The sequence below is a fragment of the Nilaparvata lugens genome, chromosome 5 (genome assembly GCF_014356525.2).
Source record: "Nilaparvata lugens isolate BPH chromosome 5, ASM1435652v1, whole genome shotgun sequence".
NCBI lineage: Eukaryota > Metazoa > Arthropoda > Insecta > Hemiptera > Delphacidae > Nilaparvata > Nilaparvata lugens.
The window spans coordinates 56641377-56661393 of record NC_052508.1 but is presented as its reverse complement, the minus strand read 5'-3'; the positions used below and the strand labels follow the sequence as shown (position 1 = coordinate 56661393).

Here is a 20017-nt window from a genome sequence, read left to right as displayed (position 1 = left end):
CAGCCATCTTATCAACAACCAGTTCGTCGCCCAACCAACAATCTCAGTCCAACAAAAAGCAGTTCCATTCTAATAATCAGAAGGGAAATAATTCTCAGCGTCGTAATAACAATAATTGACAACCAGTTTCGACTGTCTCTGGCATCAATCATCATAAAAACGAGACAGTCAGAAAAAAAGTTATTCCGATCGTAGGAGTAACCGACCGTGAGGTGCTGCAATCTGGCGGAAAAAATTCACACTGCTCCACATCACACCAGCTGCTTCACATTGCTCCACGATGCTCCGGCTCCACATCGGTCCAGCTGCTTCACATCGCACCAGCTGCTCCACATCGCATCGTTGGATCTTCACATTATCATCACAGCACCCACAACTCAAAGCAAGTTGTTTATTATTGTATTATATTGTTTATTATTGTAATATAAAGATTTGCTCACTGGCAAGTTAAGCCTACCTGCAATTACAACTAAATTTGAAACTAATTCTAAAATATAAAGTAAAGTTATTTTGAATTATCCAGACAAAAAAAAAAAAAAATTATATAAAATAATTTGGAAAAATTAGCTTATTAACTTACTCTAAAAAAAAAAAAAAAAAAAAAAAAAAATTGAAGATAAAATAGAAAAATAGTCTGCTGTGATATTTATTAATAATTTTAGGTGTAGGATATTTTTGTGATTGAAAATCAACCATTAAATGGTCTTCATTATTATTAGTATTGTTTGTTTGAAATATTATTGTTGTTATCATTTGTGCTGTTGCATTATACATGCACTATTAACTATTAATTATCATTTGGTGATAAAATTATCTTGAATATTATATTTGTAGCATGAAAGCTCACTATAGATTAGAATTCTTAATTTATATGTTATTATTGTTATTAACTTAATGAAATTATTGTAATCACATAAATGTGATTAGTATTTTGAAAAAAAAAAATATGATGCATCAGAAATCTAAAACATGCATTCAGCAACTAATTTATAGGAAAATTTGAATATTATGTTACTTATCGTATTTTGTATAGAAATGTTGAGAAATGAAGGGAATTTTGGAATCAAGCTTTAAAAATAAACAGGGTAGAAATTTTGATTGAACAAGTGGAGACTAGTTAAATGTATTGAATCACAGAGAGATATTATCAATCTTTGTAAGCTGGCATACTTGATGAAATTGGTATAGTTATATTTTAACAGACCTGCAATATTGGATTAAAATTGTTATTAATGTTAAATTGTAAATTTTTGATAAAAATTGTTAATTGTTGGCATGGCCCTTTGATATTGTTATTTTGGCATCTTCTATGCACTCTATGCAGGTCTATTTCACTCATGCACCTCTGCTCTTTATTCTGTGAGGAGTGATGGGGGGCTTGTGCACCCATCCTCTCACCGTAGGGATTTTTTGGATTCTGTGCATGTGGTATTATCCCACCTCTGTACTTCCTTTGTAAGTCTGACTGGGCAAAAATCCCGGGACCTTAGTTTGTGGTTTCTGGCACCACTGCTGCGGCACAAAGCCATGCATATTTGTTGTAGCATCATGCTTTTTTGTGCAGATTGTTGTTTGGCTGTGAATTTTTGTGATAGACCCTAAGTCGTAGTTTTAAGTTAGCATATGTCATTGTACCCTTCTTGATTGAAATTAGAAAGCCTTTAATGACCTAAAACCTTTCTAATTTGGGGGCTTTATGTCAGGATACAAAGCCTATGCCAGCATATTTTCTAAAATTAATGTATAATTGAGGCATAAATCAAATGTACTCACGTCAAATTATGTAAAACTCATTTAATTATAGTTTTATTAAATTCTTATAGTATTATTTCGTATAATTTACCAATTTATTGTCAGAGTCATTCGTCAACTGCCTACCAATGTTTGTTTACTACCTTATTTTCAATAATTAGGTTAGAGTGAATTGCGCCAAAATTGATGACAAGCCTTATCTGTCAGCTGTTGATACTGCCGGCTACTGTGCTACTGTGATATCTCTATATTGTCTGTTTTCATTTTAAAACTAACTCAAGCTTGTTCATTTCTGCAACCCCTGTTTATTTTCTGTTTATCTGCTTTAATTTTATAGTCTTCCCGTTTAACGTAATTTTTTGTCATTTTCTGTGTTTTTCGAACCTCTGTGTCTAATTTAAATATTAAAACCGCGTGGAAAAATTCCCATTGGTGGACTTTTCCTTATTAGGCACAGGATTGGTTCTTGCCCAAATCACGTGGTTCTTCTTCTCAGAAGAAGACCAGGTGATTTCCGCTTTTTGGGAAGAAGAGACACTTGCCTTCTGAGAATCGAATTATCAGGACCCGTTTAATTTGTCCTATTAAAATTAATGTTTAAATGGTTTCTCTTCTTGTTAAATGTAATATATCCAGTGTGTTAAATGTGTAGCTCCTCTGTAGTCTTGTGCTCTTAAATTAAATTGGAAGGCAAGTTCAATTTGTATAAGCTTATTCCTGAGGAAGAATTGTGAAACTAAATCCTGGGTGTCGCCATTCCACGCCAGATCTTCAAGTGAAATAAAATTATTAAGTGAATTGGGGCCCCACGATCGAGTTGGTGAGCGAAAAATACTTATTCTATCCAATCAGTGAATTGAGAAAGCTACAATTTTCTATCAATTAATAATTATTGTGAAAGAGTGCAGGACTATATCCTCCTATAATACCGTGTAACCCCTATTAAAATCCTAATTGCACTATATATGCCAAGAACATTCATATTATTATCTCATATCAAGAACATTTATTACCAAATTTTGAAAACTCTATTATTCCAATTTGTCAATTATTTAATTAATTATTATTATTTGATTCTTAACGATTATAATTCATCAATAAATTTGCATAATTGTTAACCAGTTTCAGTAATTTCTCTAATTAGATCCTGCTCAGTTCGGTCTATGATTACCATATTGGATTTCCTCTGTAGGAATTATTTCAGGTATTGGAATATCAATATTGAATTTACTTGTTATTCATAAGAAATAAATTACATTCGCTGTGCTCGGGTTTGAATTGCCTGGAGATATTGGTAGGCTATCACGCCTGATTCTCAGGCAGTTTATATCAGAGTACGGCGGAAATATTATTTCTTGTGGAATTGTAGGATATTCTGGACGGGTGTAGGCAGCTCTGCCGGCTGATTTTTTATCCGAATTACAGGTGTTAAGCGTCCAGAGGCTCTTGCGAATCCACACTACCCACAGCTGTTTCAGCCAACGATGAATTATCTTTTTAATGTCGTTCAGCGAGTTTTCCCAAGGATGAGACCTAGTGCAATCGAATTTTATATCATAAACCTACTATGTTCCAAATTTCGTGAAAATCGTTAGAACCGTTTTCGAGATCCATTGAACATAAATAACCAGATATAAAAATATAGAAATTGCTCGTTTAATATAATAGGATAGTGAGGTCCACGTTATAATGGCAGTGTTTGATTTGCAATGGTATTGCTATCATTGTCTATCATTCAAAAAAGCGTATAGCGCTATCTCTTTCTCGCTTTGCTCTGTTGCCAGATCGGCTTTTAAAAATGTAGAATTGATAATTAATTAACAAAATATTTCATCTTAATTATGAAAATTCAGTATGAAATTATTGAATAATATAATTTCTTGCTTAATAAAATATAATTGATTATTTTAAACGAGAATGAAAAGTTAATTTTACATCAATAAACCTGTATCAGCTACCGTCTATAGAATGCATTGACAAGACAGAAGATCGGAATCGTTTTTTCTTATCTTTCTCCACTGCCATTATAACGTGGACCTCACTATAGTCCGGAAAGATACTACTTTTAACAAGGAGAGGAGAAACCGATTTCTTCTTCAAAGTTTGTAGCATGGACAGAGAAGTGGAGAGGAGTAAGCATGCTGCGCACAATTGGATTTTGTCACAAAACTAGGGAGATTGCTGTTAGGTGTCACAGAATACATACAGAATGGAAAGTATTACTCCAAACAATGCATTTTAAAGACCCCAAGACTTGAGTGCACCAAGACCACGTCACGTGACTGGGCCATCTTGTTAGAAATTAAAATTAGGTTAGGTTGTGCGTGTGGTTAGTGAAGGAAAGAGCACCAGGCCTCTCTGTCTTCGAGAAAGAGCCGTTCAAAAAGTAATATCTCTCAGACTATAGAGAGTGTTATTCATAGTGGTTAGTGGTAGTATGAGTGGTCAGTGAAGGAAAGAGCATTGGGCCTCTCTGTCTTCGAGAAAGAGCCGTTGAAAAAGTAATATCTCTCAGACTATAGAGTGTGTTATTCATGTAGAGCTGGACTACGCCTGAAACTAGATTTACTACTACTAGTAAACTTATCTACAAGTAAACCTTTTTGATGTTTTCTTAAGGGAGCTTGTTTTGTCACAATAAACGTTTATACGAGGGTGAATCAAATGAAAACCTTAAAAGTGCTGTCAAGTTCCGAGAAGTTGTAGGATTGATCCGGTACTTGGCAGGGATGTTCCTTGAAGTTTACACAATGACTACCAGGTGCATCAGTGACCTTGCTACACACAACTGGCGGTAGCTTCAGTTACAATATGGCCACCCCAGTATCAATATGCAACGCGTTAGAACAACTATCAGTCATTCGTTTCTTGGTCAGTGAAGGTGACAAACCAATGGAAATTCATTGCAGGATGACAGACCAGTATGGTAATTAATATTTGTCCAGAAACAAGCATTACCATCAACCAGAAGCAAAAACAGCAAAAAATCCGAACTCAGAGATCAGCAAGAAAACTCCTGCTGACTTTCTTTTGCGATTTAAACGGAGTAATTTTGGAGCATTAGATTGACAGTGAAATGACAGTAAACTGTACTTCTCATTTAAATCTCTTGAAAAATCAACTTTTACAACAACAGCCAGAAATCAGAAGTGAACGGCGAGGACTTCTCACTTCATGTGTGTTGTTAAAGAATGAAAAAGCCAGACCACATACGGCCCCTTTCTCAGTTCAAACTAGCCAGGATATCAAATTGAAATTGAAATTGATTTATTTCTTCTTCGATTACAGAATACAATATTATATACAATATAAATTGTGAAGAAGGTTCCTAATATGGGCAAATATCACTGTGAGTGAGGAGCGAGTTCCAAATACAATTGAGTATTCTATATTTATAAGAGTAAAGACAAATCAAAGAATAGTAAAGATTTCAACTTTTAGAGCTATTGATAAAGAAAAAGCGACAAAATACTTATAAAAAAACAAAATACATATTCTAAATACCTATAAGTAGTATAATTCAGTATCTTTTCAAGTAGGTACACTTTTCAGGCATCGACAAAGATGGATGCCAACATGCACTCCGAAACACACGAGCGCGCGCACACACACACACGCGCGCGCAAACACACAACTTAAACAACTCATAATCTACTGACATAAGTAGAAATAACATAATCTTCCAGTTCGTTACAACTGATGCTCGAAATCCACTTATCAACAATTTTTTTATAGTACCAATTCTTTTGTTTACTGGGTTTTTTATAGTTTGAGGTAATTTGGAAAAAAGTAAATAGATTTTATAATAAGGTGATATGGAAGTTATTGTCTTTATTAAACGGGGAACAACGGTACCGGTATTTAAAGCAGAACGGGTTTGATAAGTGTGAGGGATGCCCGTAAACAGAGTTGATTTGTGTTTAAAAACGTAAATGTTCAAGGCTTTAATGTAGAGTTGGCTGATATTGTTAACTTTGAATTCATTGAACAGGGTTTCGGTGGGGTAACTTCTAGGCTTATTCAATGCTATTTTAATGATACGTTTCTGTACAATAATTAAAGGAGCAAGATTTGACTTAAATGCACCCCCCCCCCCAAGCAATTTGAATGCCTCATTTACCCAACTTATTCTACAGACCTCGCCTCTAGTGACTTTCATGTGTTTGGAAAGCTTAAAGATGCAATGGGAGGCAAGCATTTCCAAAGTGATGAAGAAGTGAAAACCGTGGTGCACGAGTGGCTACAGGCACAACCAAAAGAATTCTTCAAACGTGGTATTCATGTGCTTCCAAACAAAGAGGTGGAACACATGCATAACATGTCAAAGAGACTATGTCGAAGAATGATAAATGTAAGTTTTACCTAATTGTCAAAATAAATTATTTATAACACTTTTAAGGTTTTCATTTGATTCACCCTCGTATCATAACTGAAGAAGCTAGACTTATTCATCTTGACTACTGTCTTCTCCTCCCTACAATCACAAACTTCAACATCAATATTGTTTCATTCATCTAGGCTAAAAAAAATACTTGACGAATGATGATCACATAATAGAATATGAATAATAATAAACTGACAACACTAGTCACATTACCATTTGTATAGCAGTTAACGAAATTGAATGACGTCGATTACCTGGCAAACGGGTCAAGGTAGAAGCCAGCAATCGGTTGAGTACTGTCGCCTTCAAAAACGTGGAAAAACTTGACCTGCGGATGCCAGGTGCTGACTTTGTCCGACTCTTGGATTCGAATATCAAACAACCTCTGGCACAATTCCAGTGCACCATTCATTACCTTCTCCATCGGGAAATAATCGCGAAGTTCTTCATTTTCAAAACTGTAACGACAGAAATTACATGTAATTACATTTATTATATTATTGTAGTTCCTCATTTTCAAAACTGCAACTACAGAAATTACATGTTATTACATTTATTGTATATATGTTCTCATATGCTATCATCGTTTTTATGAATCTCATTATTCTAAACCATGACTTTAAATATAATTTAGATATTACATTACAATCTATCACTTGATTACAAAAACAGAACTTGCATCTATTATATATATTGTACCAATAGCACTAAACTAAAGTCTAAGATATATTACTTTTAACATGAAGAGGAGAAACTCATTTCTCCCTCCACAGTTTGTAGCGTAGACACAGACAGACATCCTGCGCACAATTGGATGCGCCGTGTCATTTTGCTTCATGCTCTTGTGATGAAAACAATATTATACCTGCTGACCAGTATATGACTTGGAACATTGCCAGCAATAGCTGGAAGGGGAGTGTTGGTGCGTCGCGTTGGAAAGCTCTCTCATACAGACACAAAAGAAGGAGAATGCTGCTAGGTAGTGGGAGTGATTAGTGGAGGATAGAGCATCGGACCTCTCCGTCTTCGAGAAAGAGCCGTGTTAAAAGTAATTTCTCTCCCACTTTAGCATTGTTCGAGTATTCCAAAATTTAATTGAGGATCAACATCAACAACACTACAATAGTTATGTTGGCATGATTTCAAAGCATATATGAAGATACAGTAATTACCCAATATACAGGTTCAAAATAATCACAAAATATGGTAATAGTATCTTACGACACAAGGACGGAAAGGGAGCTTTTGCAGGCGAGAATGATGTTTCTAGTCGAGACTAGAATTTCATTTGAACACTACAAAATACATTCACGTTCAAGTAACGTACACTATTTCATGTCATAATAATCTCAAGAAGAATAATTGAGAAATAGAAAACATTACCTGCTTGTGCTGAAGTTACTACATGCATTCTATAAACATAACCTAGTTTGCAAATTCCAAACCAGGAGTTTCTTGCTTGTAGTTGACAAAACTTCCACCTGGAGCTTTAAAAGGCGGTTTTTTGTAGCAGTTTTGCTGTTCCTATTTCGAAACTAGGAAACATACTCGACTGTAAATAAAACATATTGTTTCATTACAGTAGAGTATGCTGTAATGAGAATTATATATTTATTTGTTTTGCAAACAACTGTTTACGGGATTGATTTCATGCATGGAAAACAGCTGAGATTGAATGACTATGACAAAATAGTACTTTACGTAACAAGTCCGGTAACGATAATTTACCGCATTTAAGTATGATTGTTTCTGCCCGAAACGTAGTTGAGGGGTAGAATTATCATAGGAATGCGGTAAATACGTTACCGTACAAGTTACGTACAATATTTTTGTCATACTTATCTGAGAAAGAATAATATTGCTGAGAAACAGAAACCATTACCTGCTAGTTCATAACACTCTTCGAGCTCAAATAAAATATTAAAGGCCTAAATTATAAGATATCAGATGAGTTCTTATAACTTGAAACTCCTTAAATGAGTTCTTTAATATTATTTGAGTTAGTATATTAATTACTCATATGCTATTAGGACTCAGTAGAGTCCTAACATACTCGACTGTAAAGAAAACATATGATCTCTTTACAGTATAGTATGCTGTAATGAAAATCACATGTTTTCTTGTTCTGCAAACAGCTGTTTACCGGTTTGATTTAATGCATGGAAAACAGCTGAAATTGAATAACTATGACAAAAATGTATTGATAATTTGAGTTTTGGATAGATTCAATGTAAGGTTTATCAAAGTTACAGAGTCTCAGGAATGGAAAAGAGAGGTTTTGATCGATATAAGTAGATTGATATTGACCACTTGAGTATAAACTTACTTATAAAGTGATTTTTTCATTTTGCGCTGCCAGTAGGGAATGTCAGCCAGTGTCAATTTACTCCTAAATCCACTCTTATCGCAGAATTTTTGTAGTTCTGCCAATTCCTTTTCGTGTGCTGGTCTAGCTGCAATAGAATGAACAATTTAAGCATTAATTATTATGAATGGAATTTCAGTTTTACAAAATCTTGATGAAAAAACAGATCTATTTCACAAGAATTTCCAAAGCCCATTAAAAGTATTATTGAGTATCCTTAAGTAAAGATAACTTATTGCCAAGTTACTGGTTGATATTGTTTCATAGATCGATCAAATTAACACTGTAGAATTATAACGGTATGTTGATAAGTGTAAAATGAAATTCGGGTTTTCCAATTCCAAATTCATAGCAATTCATGATATGCAAAGATTACTCGTTCAATAACTTCCAATCTCGGTTAATCAGCTTCACACCCAAATCTTTTGTTCATCTTTCCTTTTATTATTACTATAAATAAATGTTTATTTCCCCCCAAAAAAACTAAAACTACTACTTCAATTACAGAAAATATCAGATAGTTCACAATTACATAAAATAGTTAGTTTCAGAAATTACTTATAATGTGTCTTCTACATGTTTAGTGTTTTCTGTGTGGAATTTGACCTACTCCACTAGGGCAGGGCGTACCATCTTCTAGAGTAGGATGTAGTATTATCGTACAAAGTATTCAAGAATGCAAAATAAAAAGTCATTTATTTTGAATAGGGCTACTTGTAAGATATTACATAGAATAACAAAGAAAGTAAAAAGTGTACTGGTAATTGAATAAAAACACACATATGTTGTCAAATTCTACACAGTTCTATTCGGTACATGGTTTCGTGACCACACACGTCACAAGTCACCTTGAAAATGTGACCGGTGTGGTCACGGAACCATGGTCGTATACCGAATAAAACTGTGTAGAATTTGACAACATATGTGTGTTTTTATTCAATTATGAAACGGTTCTACAATATTGACAATGACTCAGTCGAGTGTACTGGTAATTATGTGTTAAAAAGTGTCCGTTCATTATTTTAATTTATAAGTAGGCCTATTAACATTCAAAGTTCATAAGTTTCAATTCATTTGATTAATCGTAATGAGGAAAGGTGAAAGACAAATTATTTCATACATTTAGTAAGACATAACTATTATTTTACGTACCTTTTTCTCTTAGCAACTCTAGAGCTCCAAGGACGTTATCTAATGATCCTGCCATTTTGGTTTCCATTGATAAAGCAGCGTAGTGTTCATAACCTAAAACTTTCGCTTCACTTTCTCTGAAAAAATAAACAATGAAATGGTTCATTCCAATTCATAATGAATTTATTTTGAAACAGCGAACTTGACATAAAATTAATTGAATGTAAATTTCTTGTAAATTCATATTATCGGTCTGGTGAAGCATACTCGTATTTCTTCAATATTCTCTGTTGTCTTTCTTGGAAAATACATGGTGTTAATGAATAGCTTGGTGCAATGATCATGGTGATATCAATAAGCAGGGGATTCATATTTTAAAATAACTTGCAGTGCATTGTAAAACGAGAAAACAGAATAATATCTGAAGGGCAAAAAAATTATTCGGCTAAATGAATACAGAAGTGATGTTTTCATTGATGAGTTATAGTCTTGGAAGAGCTTGAAAAACTTAATAGGCTTGGTTGCACAAAGGCCGGTTAAATTTGAACCGTGATTAAATTCACGTGAACCAATCAGAGAAGGCCTTTTTTATAAGACGGCTTCTCTAATTGGTTCTTGTTGAATTAATCACGATTAAAATTTAACCGGCTGTTGTGCAACCGGCACCTAGAAGCAAATTTCAAGAAAGTGTTTCAATTATGTATTAGGTAACATTTTAGCAGAAACCTGAAACCTTAACTTATTTCCAGAAGTAGACAAGCACTACAATTCAAAAGTGGGATTATTCAATTTTATTTTTTTGACTGCCATTACTTGCAGTGATATAAATATTGCATACGGTACCTGTATTCACGTATTTTCTCTAAACTGAAGCTGTTTTTGAGTTCGTTGGAAGCTGCTTCATTTGATCCTATTATAATCGAGTTTATCCAAACTTTCTCTCTCAGAAATTTGTCTGGACAATATTCTAGAAATTTATCTCTTATACGAGAATCCACAGGTACCGACCATGGACCACGACTAGGTTCATTTCTGTAGAAAAAGATTAATTGCAGGAATTAGACAATAATAGTTACCAATGTTATTAACTAATTATATAAATAGTTATTTATTGAACCTCATAACCACAATAATTCATATACATGAAACAACAATTTGATAATTTCCAATGAAAAATTCATTCTTGGAAAATGAAAATTATGTAATAATTATTATTAAACGAAAATCCAAATTAAATGCTGTAAATAACCACGAAGGCTTCTGCTACTACAAATGTTGACAACAGAGTAAACAGCTAGAAGATGGAAATTCGATAAGCGCTACTATATAAAAATTATTTGTCAGCCCGGGAATCGAACCCAGTACCTCCTAATTTCCGGTCAGGAATGCTTACCCATACACCAAACTGAAAATCTCTGGATAGCAGCGCTCATTTTATACAAAGCCATAACAGCCAGCCAGTTTTCAGATGGAAATAAATTGAAAGTTGCATTTGTTCAAATCCAAATTAATGAATAATTATTATTAAACGAAAATCCCTACTAATTATTATTATTATAAATCCCAATTAAATATTATTATGTAATAACTCAATTTCATGAGATATTCAACAAGAAATGCTTCAAGATGAAGGGCAGTAGAATTGAGAGATAAAAAATAGTACTTACTTATCTAGAGAAATCTGTTTGATGAGCTTCTCAGGGAATCCAGCCACAATTTGAGGATCTGTAACGGGTGTCTTGAAAAACTGCTTATTAATCTGCAAAATAGACAAATTTACGATATTTCAACCCAATTGAACAAGGAACATACATATTTCAAGTAAAAAACTAACAGTAATAATATAAATTCAAAACACAAAATATTTCTTGTAAATAGAATATTCAACACTATCAAGGTTTAATTTTAGGTATAGTAGTGAAGGTAGTGTTGTGTTAGGAGTAGATATTTTTATATTGTTGATATTTAACTATATTGAATAAAACTGTCACAACCACGTATTCATGAAAAAATTAAAACCCCAGTTTCTGTTAAAACACCATCATCAAATAAGCAAATAAACTATCTCTAAAATACAAGAAAAAGTTTTTTCACCCACTTCTTGAGAAAATGAATGTAGCACCCGTTAAAGAACCCGTTGCATTGCCAAGTTAAGGAAGGTTAAAAATGGAGTTCACACAGTTTTTTTTCAATTCTGGAGGGGGGATTGAAAACAGATCTTGGGGGGTCCTAAAAAGTGGTCCTCAGGAAATAATTATTTGTTATTGCATTACAATATCTACGATTCACACGATGTTTAGAAGTTTGAATAACTGTATACTTATTAGCAGTAGATAATAAACTAATTCAATTCATTGCACAAATTCTGATTAATTCAATAAGTGAGAACTTACTTTAAACTATTTTTTTCAAGATAAAATGAAGAAATAGAAGAAGCTTTAGACAATAATTTTCTTCCTGTTTCGACCTTTTTCTTCTTTTCTAAATATTGTATTGTTTGCTTTATCGTGTGTAAAAATAAATAACGAATAAGTTACACCATCAAACCTGTGATATCAAGGTGCTTATTCTTACCTGCACTTTTTTCTTGAAATCAGCCTGTTCAGACGCTAGCCTTTGCTTGTAGATTTGGTGGAGTTCACGTTTTTCCGGAGAGAGAGCTAGCCCGTTCAAAGCACCTTCCAATCGAAACTTCTCCACCAGTCTATGTTCTTCTTCTGATAACTTTTCATCATCACAAGACTGCAAAAAATTAGGTAGTTCAATTATGTAACTAGAAAAGATCTCAAAAAATGATATGCCTATATTTTTGTGAAAACACTACTTTGCAAGCAAAAAGTGTATTGAAAGAAAACAGCACATCATCAACAATGAAAATGAATCACTTTGAAGGCTTCTAAAGAGCATTTATATAGTTTTTATAGCTCATTTTTTGAAATGGATTTTTTCAATGAATTTCTATAGTTTCATCTTTACAAACATTAAAAATCTAGAAAAACTTGAAACTTTTCAAATTATTTATTGATAGATGGTGACATCTTGAGAAGTGCTCTGAAACTCCTGCATCATAAACTAAAAATATGACTAGTATAAATTACATTCTTGAATTTACAAAAATAATTTTTTATTTTTACATCTTGAAGACTCTAGTTATAGAGTATTCTTTAATATTTTATTGATTGATACAATAAGTACATCATCAAAATGATAGGGAGAGAAAAAATAAGGTAACCTTGTGCTATTCCTCTCCAAAATTTAGATAAGGTTACACATAGTCCGAAAAAAGTTAATTCTTTTAGTTGTTCTCTTCACAAAATTTTCAGTCCTCAATTATTCTCACAACGTAGATTTTTAAATTTAGATACTTCAAAACCAAACATAGAAGAAATATTTCACATTATTATCACTAAAATAGGAAATATTCACATATTAAAAAAATAATTTTACAGAACCAAAAATCTTAATACTCAGAAACCACATATAAAAGTACAATAAAAGTCAGGTTGATAGGTAAAGATAATTCTATATAATTAATTCATCAATTTAGCACATATTCGTGTCTGAAAGGAACTCTTTGACACTACAAAAAGAAACAACAGGAATTGTTTTCCCAACTCTAAAATCAGCAAGAAAAATTCTCTAGTATATTCTTAATGGTTCTTTCAATTGTCAGGATCTGCGATTTCTTCAACAGGGATTTTATTGAAGTATTTGTGTACTAGTTATTTCTTAGGCTCAACTCACACTTACGCGACTCAGGTCGAGAAGAGACTCGACTCTAGTCGAGAGCATGTGTTTCCAAATGACACTCAGACCAGTCGAATCTAGTCTCCGCGAATGTCACCATTTGAAAACACATGCTCTCGACTAGAGTCGAGTCTCTTCTCGACCCGAGTCACGTAAATGTGAGTTGAGCCTCAGTCTCGCAGTCGCGGTCGCGGAGACTAGAGTCGACTGGTCTGAGTGTCACCATTTGAAAACACATGCTGCGTCGAGAAGAAACTAGAGTCGCAGTAAGTGAGTTGAGCCTTTTGATAAGAAACAAAGCAAGAGATGATCAGGAGAGCAGGAAGAGTGGCAGCACCCTACGAGTTCAAGTTATGCTCAACTAGCATTTGGACCCAAATCTAAGATGGAATAAGCATATAGATAAGATGTGTAGCAGGATGAAATTCATGATTCATAAATTCTATAAATTGAGCTTACTAAAAGAGAAATCTTCAAGTAAAATGGTCTATCTTGCATACGCCCAATCAGTTTTTCAGTATGGAATTAGGGTCTGGGGTGGTGCTTTTAATGCTCATTTCAATAAACTAAATATTATTCAAAAGAGTATCCTCAAGGCAGCACTAGGAGTGCATAGAAGGTACCCTAGCCAGCAACTTTTTATGGAGTTCGGAGTTCTGTCAGTTAGGCAACTGTATATCAGAAATCTTGTTAAATATATCAGCAACCATATACATCTTTTTACACCTCATTCAACTAATTATAGTTTTAGATCAGTAAATAGATGCTTTGTTCCTCGAACAGATCTAACTATATGCAGAAGACAATTCAACTATACAACAAAAAAGCTTATTAATTTTATGCCAGAACATTTCATTGCAAGAAAACCTACAAAAGCACTTAAATTAAAAATTGAAAGCTGGATAAAGACAGAAGATATCACACCTAAAATATTTTAATTTGATGTACATATACTGTCTTCCTCAGTTCCTCTGAATTTATTATTAGTAGGGCTATACTCCCAGATTAATTTTCTCTCTCTGAGTTTAAGTTTTATTTTTTGTGTCATGTGTACTGTATTGTATTGTTTTTCTAATTTTCTCTCTTTGCTTACAAAAGGATTTGCATATATGCTACAAATGAATTACATTATGTTACTAAATGGATTACATATGTACAGTGAATTGTAGATTAATAATTACATGAATCATCTCTTTTTCTTTTGAGTTTTTAAATTATTATGAATTCATTCTAGTTTTTCTGCTCTCTTAGTATTTCACTCTTAGTACTTCTTCTTTTCGGATTGAAATTTTATTTTTTTTCTAGTTTTTCATACATTCCATATGTTTCTTTTTTCTTTATTATATTTTTTCTATTTTCGACTGAATCTCAAGCCACTAAAATTATAGCCGACTGATTACTCGTTGCCATCGCTCAAACTACTTAGTTTTGCTGGTAACGCCAATGATAATATTATAATCGATTTTTAAATGGAAAATATTTTAATTTTAAGTTTTTGCAATGTATTGTATATGAAAATTTTTATATTTTTCACATTTGTAAAGTTTGTTTAATGATTTTGGCAATAAATATCTCTTTCTTTCTTTCTTTCTTCAAAGTAAAAGCCTTCTGAAATTCTGTTCACCGTGAGAACTGTGTAACAGTATATGATTCTTTTTCAGCTCTTTTTTTTCAAAATAAACCAGCTTATTTTTGATAGTTTGATATGATTTCATAAAACAGAAATAATTATGATAACATACCTTGCTGGCTTCATAGATGGTAGGACTGACATACTTGGAGCAGGAGGCACCATGCGCTCTGGAGTTGAGTGGTGCGAACTTGTTGGCGGGCATAAGCTGGCAATTGGTGAGGTAGAGTGTTTTGGCAATGCCCCACGACGTTGCCAGCGGAATGCCGACTCGCTCCAGAGGTTCGGCCACCTTTTTGATGAATTCCGGCGTGTGTTCGTCTTTGGATCCTTCATTATCTAAAAAAGCAAGTCTATCAAAACTCAATTGCAAAGAACAACTACAGTCAACCGCACCAAAATAGAAATTGAATAGAATATGAATAGATGGAAATTTGATTGGAACAGATGAGTGCCCACTCACCCCCCACCCCCCAAAAAACGACAGACGTTGCCAATTCCTCGATAAAAATATTTATTCTCATTATTTATAGTCAGCTGTGGACAACGTTGACCATCTTTTATTTTGCAACGTCGCACCCTCTGTTCCAATTTCCATCTGTTCCACTATTTTTGGGCTATAATTGACTATAGTACCATTTATATTTCAGACGTGAATAGTTTCGGACGACTTTCGCCAATATTAGGCCGCAAATTGTTCAATATTTGAATCACAAAGTAACTTACAAAGAATAAAAGAAAGATGTTCTTTCAATCGTGTATCTTCAAATTACTTCAATTCTAAGAGAATATTGATCCAAATGATGTACATCAATATTGATGTACTAGTATGAATCAATAAAGAATAAAGAATGTAGGCTATAGGCCTATCTATGTGTATTATGGTAATAAAAATACAGATTTTATTGTGTAACAAGTAGAATACATTTATTGATTTATTAAATTCAATCGATTCCCTCATCAAATAAACTCCCATTAAAATATTCACAAAAAATACACTCACAAACATAACAGTATATACGTAATCACTATATGGCAGTATTACTTAGCAATTTTAGTGACCGTTTTACACACACACACACCAATTTCTCGCAGACAGGATTCTCAGAATGTCCTCCGATTGGCTGTTTTTACACTTATTGATTGTCGTCTGACGTTCAGAAAGGTCTTACGATTAGCTGAGGATCTTTCTGTAATCAGCTGATGTTGAGAATCTACAAATCGGAGGACAATATCTGAGTGTCAGACGACAATCGACAAGTGTAAAAACGGCTATTGAATTACAAAACGAGCTGGCCACAAAAACCACAGCCATGTAATGCATTTCAATATATTCTTTATGTATAGTTCGTTGATGGATTTTTAGAAATGTGGAAACCAGTTTGCTCATTTACAAGTTAATAATTTCTATGGAGTGGACAAGTTTTCAATTCTATGAGAACTGTAGTTTTAGCAGGCTGAAAAAAGTTATAAGAGAGGACAAATCTATCAGGATTATTCTACAATAATTTAATATCAGTCCAATCAATATTCACTACACTATACAGATAATAGTATATCAATTATATAAAATACAACTTGTCCAATAGTAATTTTATCTAGGAATAAGAGCAGTACTTATCTAAGATTAAGCCATTGATCAATATTAAACTTTGAATTCGGAATTTATCATGAAGTGAAGATATTAGACGAGAATAAATTTTGCTTAAGAAATATTTTTCGGAGAAGTTATTTAAATCTTGCTACACTTGCCTTAATATATTTTTTGGCATGTTGAATAGGCCTACAAACTTAGTTGTTTACACTGCTTATAGATGATGTACCTTACGCATTGTATTGTAATTAGCCTACCTGGTACCTCAAGCTGCTTTGTTATAACATGAGTTTGGTGCTCAAAATCTAGAAGATGTTTTCCCAAAGTCGTGACAACTTTTTCAGTTTCGATGTCTTCAAAGTTGGGATAGCCATCTTTAAATAAAGGATTTTGTTCGGGAAGATTTGGCTCAAGTTCAGGTAGCCTGAAAAAAATATAATATGAATTGAATTTAACCTTGAGATTTACAACCTTGAAAAGTCAGATTGAGTTTAATAGCTTTTAAAATAGCATAAACAAGATTTCAGGAATAGGGCATTGAAGTTTGTTATTAAGACATGACTGTCTATACTGGTTAGCGTAGCATCTTATCAATATGTAGCCTTATAATAGTTACTGAACTTCTCTAGTGTCTTATTATGTATTTTATAAATTTGTGATTTATATAATTGAATATATGTAGAATTCTGACAATGCAGAAATTCTTTACATGTTGTAAGTAATATTGTAAACGAATGAAATTGCAAATAAATAATTTGAATATCATATTTTCACCCAATTAATGGGTTACAACTGAATTTTTATTCACCGAGGATAAATTCATTGGTTGATATCGAAACAAGTGATAAATTGATGTATTGATGAAAGATTCGATGTAATTTATAATATCGATGAAGACGGTGACGTACTCAAGAACCCCATTGGCAAACTTCCATTTAGGTCTAATGTACTAAAGTTTAGGATCCATTGGAGTAAGCGACATAAAATGTTTTATTCAAGAGCTAATAAAATTAGCAAAATGTTTGTTTGGCTAAGCAAGTCTTGTTACAGACGCGTTTCACTTTGACCAGCTTCAGCTTTACTCTTAGAGAACTGTAGAGGATCATGTTTCCCACTGTCTTTGAGACAGTGAAGAGGATACAACTGGTGGAGTTCTTTGAGACTAATGAGCTTTAGACAGATCTGCAGCATGGTTTTAGGAAGAATAAATCGACTGTAATAACAGTTTCTGAGCTTGTTAGAATCCAAGAAGCTTTTGAGGGAACCAACTGCCTGTCTTTGACACTGAGTGACTTTATTGTTTTTTTTTATTTAGAAGCCGGCAACTCTTGTGCTAAATCACACCCCCTATAATAAATTGCAAGGGTAAAGCGACTGCGTATCCCATAAAATAGTGATTGGTAAGATTAAGCGATATGGAGTAGGTGGTGCTGTTCTTCTGGCCCTTTAGTCATATTTAAAGGATCAGAGGCAGGTCATAGAATGATGACTTACGAATTCAGGCATCAGAGATGAGGTTTCTGCGCAGCATTCAAGGATACTCGAGACGAGACCACATAAGTAATGAAACAATTCGAAGTGAGTGCAATGTGCAACCACTAACAGCAATCATTAAAAAATACAGATTGAAGTGGACAAATCACCTGCGTCGTATGCCACCAACTCGTCTTCCACTACAAGCTTGGAAGTTGCAGTTGGATGGGAAAAGGGACGTCGGAAGACCGAGGAAGCGGTGGACACCGGAACAGGCTTTACAAGTCTAGTCCATGATGGATGATGTTGATGATGATGAGAGGCAGGTCAAATTAATTGGAGGAGCGAATTCCGGTGCTCTGCCTATAAATCATGGTGTTCCACAGGGTTCGGTGTTGGGACCTGCATTATTTTTTATCGCAATCAATAAACTTGATCTTGAGGGTGGGGCACTGAAGTTTAGGAATGATACCACATTTTTTCTGGCCCAAATCTGACCCAGGCACAGCAGGAGGCTGAAGTATTGTTAAATGCTGCTGGAGCGTGGTTAGAGGCAAATAAGAAGCTGCTAAGTGTAGATAAGACTTGAAGATTGGTTTGTACACTAAGTTGCAGTCAGGCCATCGACAGTCACAGTGTGTTTCTCCTTGGATTCGCCATTGATCCAAAGCTTACCTGGGAGTGCCATATTGAGGGCATCTGTAAGGGGCTGTCACAAGTAACCTACTTGCTTCTGAATATGACACAGTTGGTGGGCAGACCTAACTTGCTGGTAGTGTACGACGCTCTTTTCTATAGCATCCTAAGGTATGGACTGCTGCTGTAGGATCACGTTTGTGCAAACAAATCTTGGAAATTTCAACACAAGGAATGACTACTATGGTCACAAAACTAGAAGTCGAGCTCTTAAAGATGTGCCATACTATTGTTTGTCAAAGACCTGTGATGCTATCTCAATAGTTGTAATGTGAAATGTAATAAGTTAAAACTCTTGAGGCAGCCCATCCGGCCTCTCTGGTATTGTTGGAGAGGGAGGTAATTCATATAACCAATTTGAAACACAATTTCACTACATATGAATGATCATGCAAATTACATTCAAGAATAAGTGGAATGTTCTAATAGTATCAACATATGTAATATTCTAATCTAAGGGCTACATATTTGAGACTAATTGTTAAGACTCATTTTACATTAGCATAGCTTACATGACAACCTATAGGCCTACATGATTCTAATGATCCCTGAAAGATATAGGTGGATATTTCTTACATTTTTACTAATTTCAACATTTTATTAGAACATTTTAATAAAATTAAATTAAAATATAGGCTACCGGTCGCATTGTCGCTAGGTTAGGATGTTGTCAAGTTTTGGATTTTTTAAAAATTTATTCGTTTTATAAAACGTAGCATTAGCTGAGGTAATAATGAATTACATGGGCAATGAATAATAGTAATAAAGTAATGATATGATAATAAATGCTATAAAACTTGTTATAACAAAAATTATAAACATAACCTAAAAACCGATTGAGTCATGATTCTTGCATTACATTTGGATTTTAAAATGTTTTAGACCTGGGAAGAAATGAAATAATAGAATCATATAAATACTTACAAAACTATGTAGCCCTTTCTATATTGTTGAATAAGAGAGTTTTTTAAATGCAATTTGAATCTTTTACTACATAAAGACACCGCCATTTTACGGTGCCAACCTTGAGAAGAGCTCTGAAGAGGACTTTTTGCTATTATTTTATTGATGGATCAATACAAATTTTTGTCAACAACTGAATATTAGAATTAACTTATTCTGATAAAGATATAAATAAGTGAACATAAAATAAATTGTTTATTGATTTTTAAATATTTATTTGAGAGAATTAGCCATTTTCTTCAGTTTTAGCTTTTATCATATTATACAACAGCTGATAACCAT

At 33.6% G+C, this 20017-nt stretch overlaps 1 protein-coding gene across 1 annotated transcript in view; it reads right to left on the bottom strand.

Annotated features, from left to right (window-relative positions):
- LOC111052269 (probable cytosolic oligopeptidase A) overlaps positions 1-20001 on the bottom strand; it is a 35868-nt gene extending 15867 nt beyond the window's left edge. Inside the window, exons 1-9 of the mRNA XM_039428845.1 lie at positions 19697-20001; positions 16861-17027; positions 15122-15348; positions 12207-12374; positions 11300-11391; positions 10476-10664; positions 9654-9769; positions 8463-8589; positions 6391-6594 (exon numbers count right to left, since the gene is read on the bottom strand). Coding sequence (XP_039284779.1) covers positions 6391-6594; positions 8463-8589; positions 9654-9769; positions 10476-10664; positions 11300-11391; positions 12207-12374; positions 15122-15348; positions 16861-17027; positions 19697-19782 — 1376 coding nt within the window. The 5' untranslated portion in view covers positions 19783-20001. The remainder of the gene's footprint in view (positions 1-6390; positions 6595-8462; positions 8590-9653; positions 9770-10475; positions 10665-11299; positions 11392-12206; positions 12375-15121; positions 15349-16860; positions 17028-19696) is intronic.
- Positions 20002-20017: the final 16 nt, after the last annotated feature.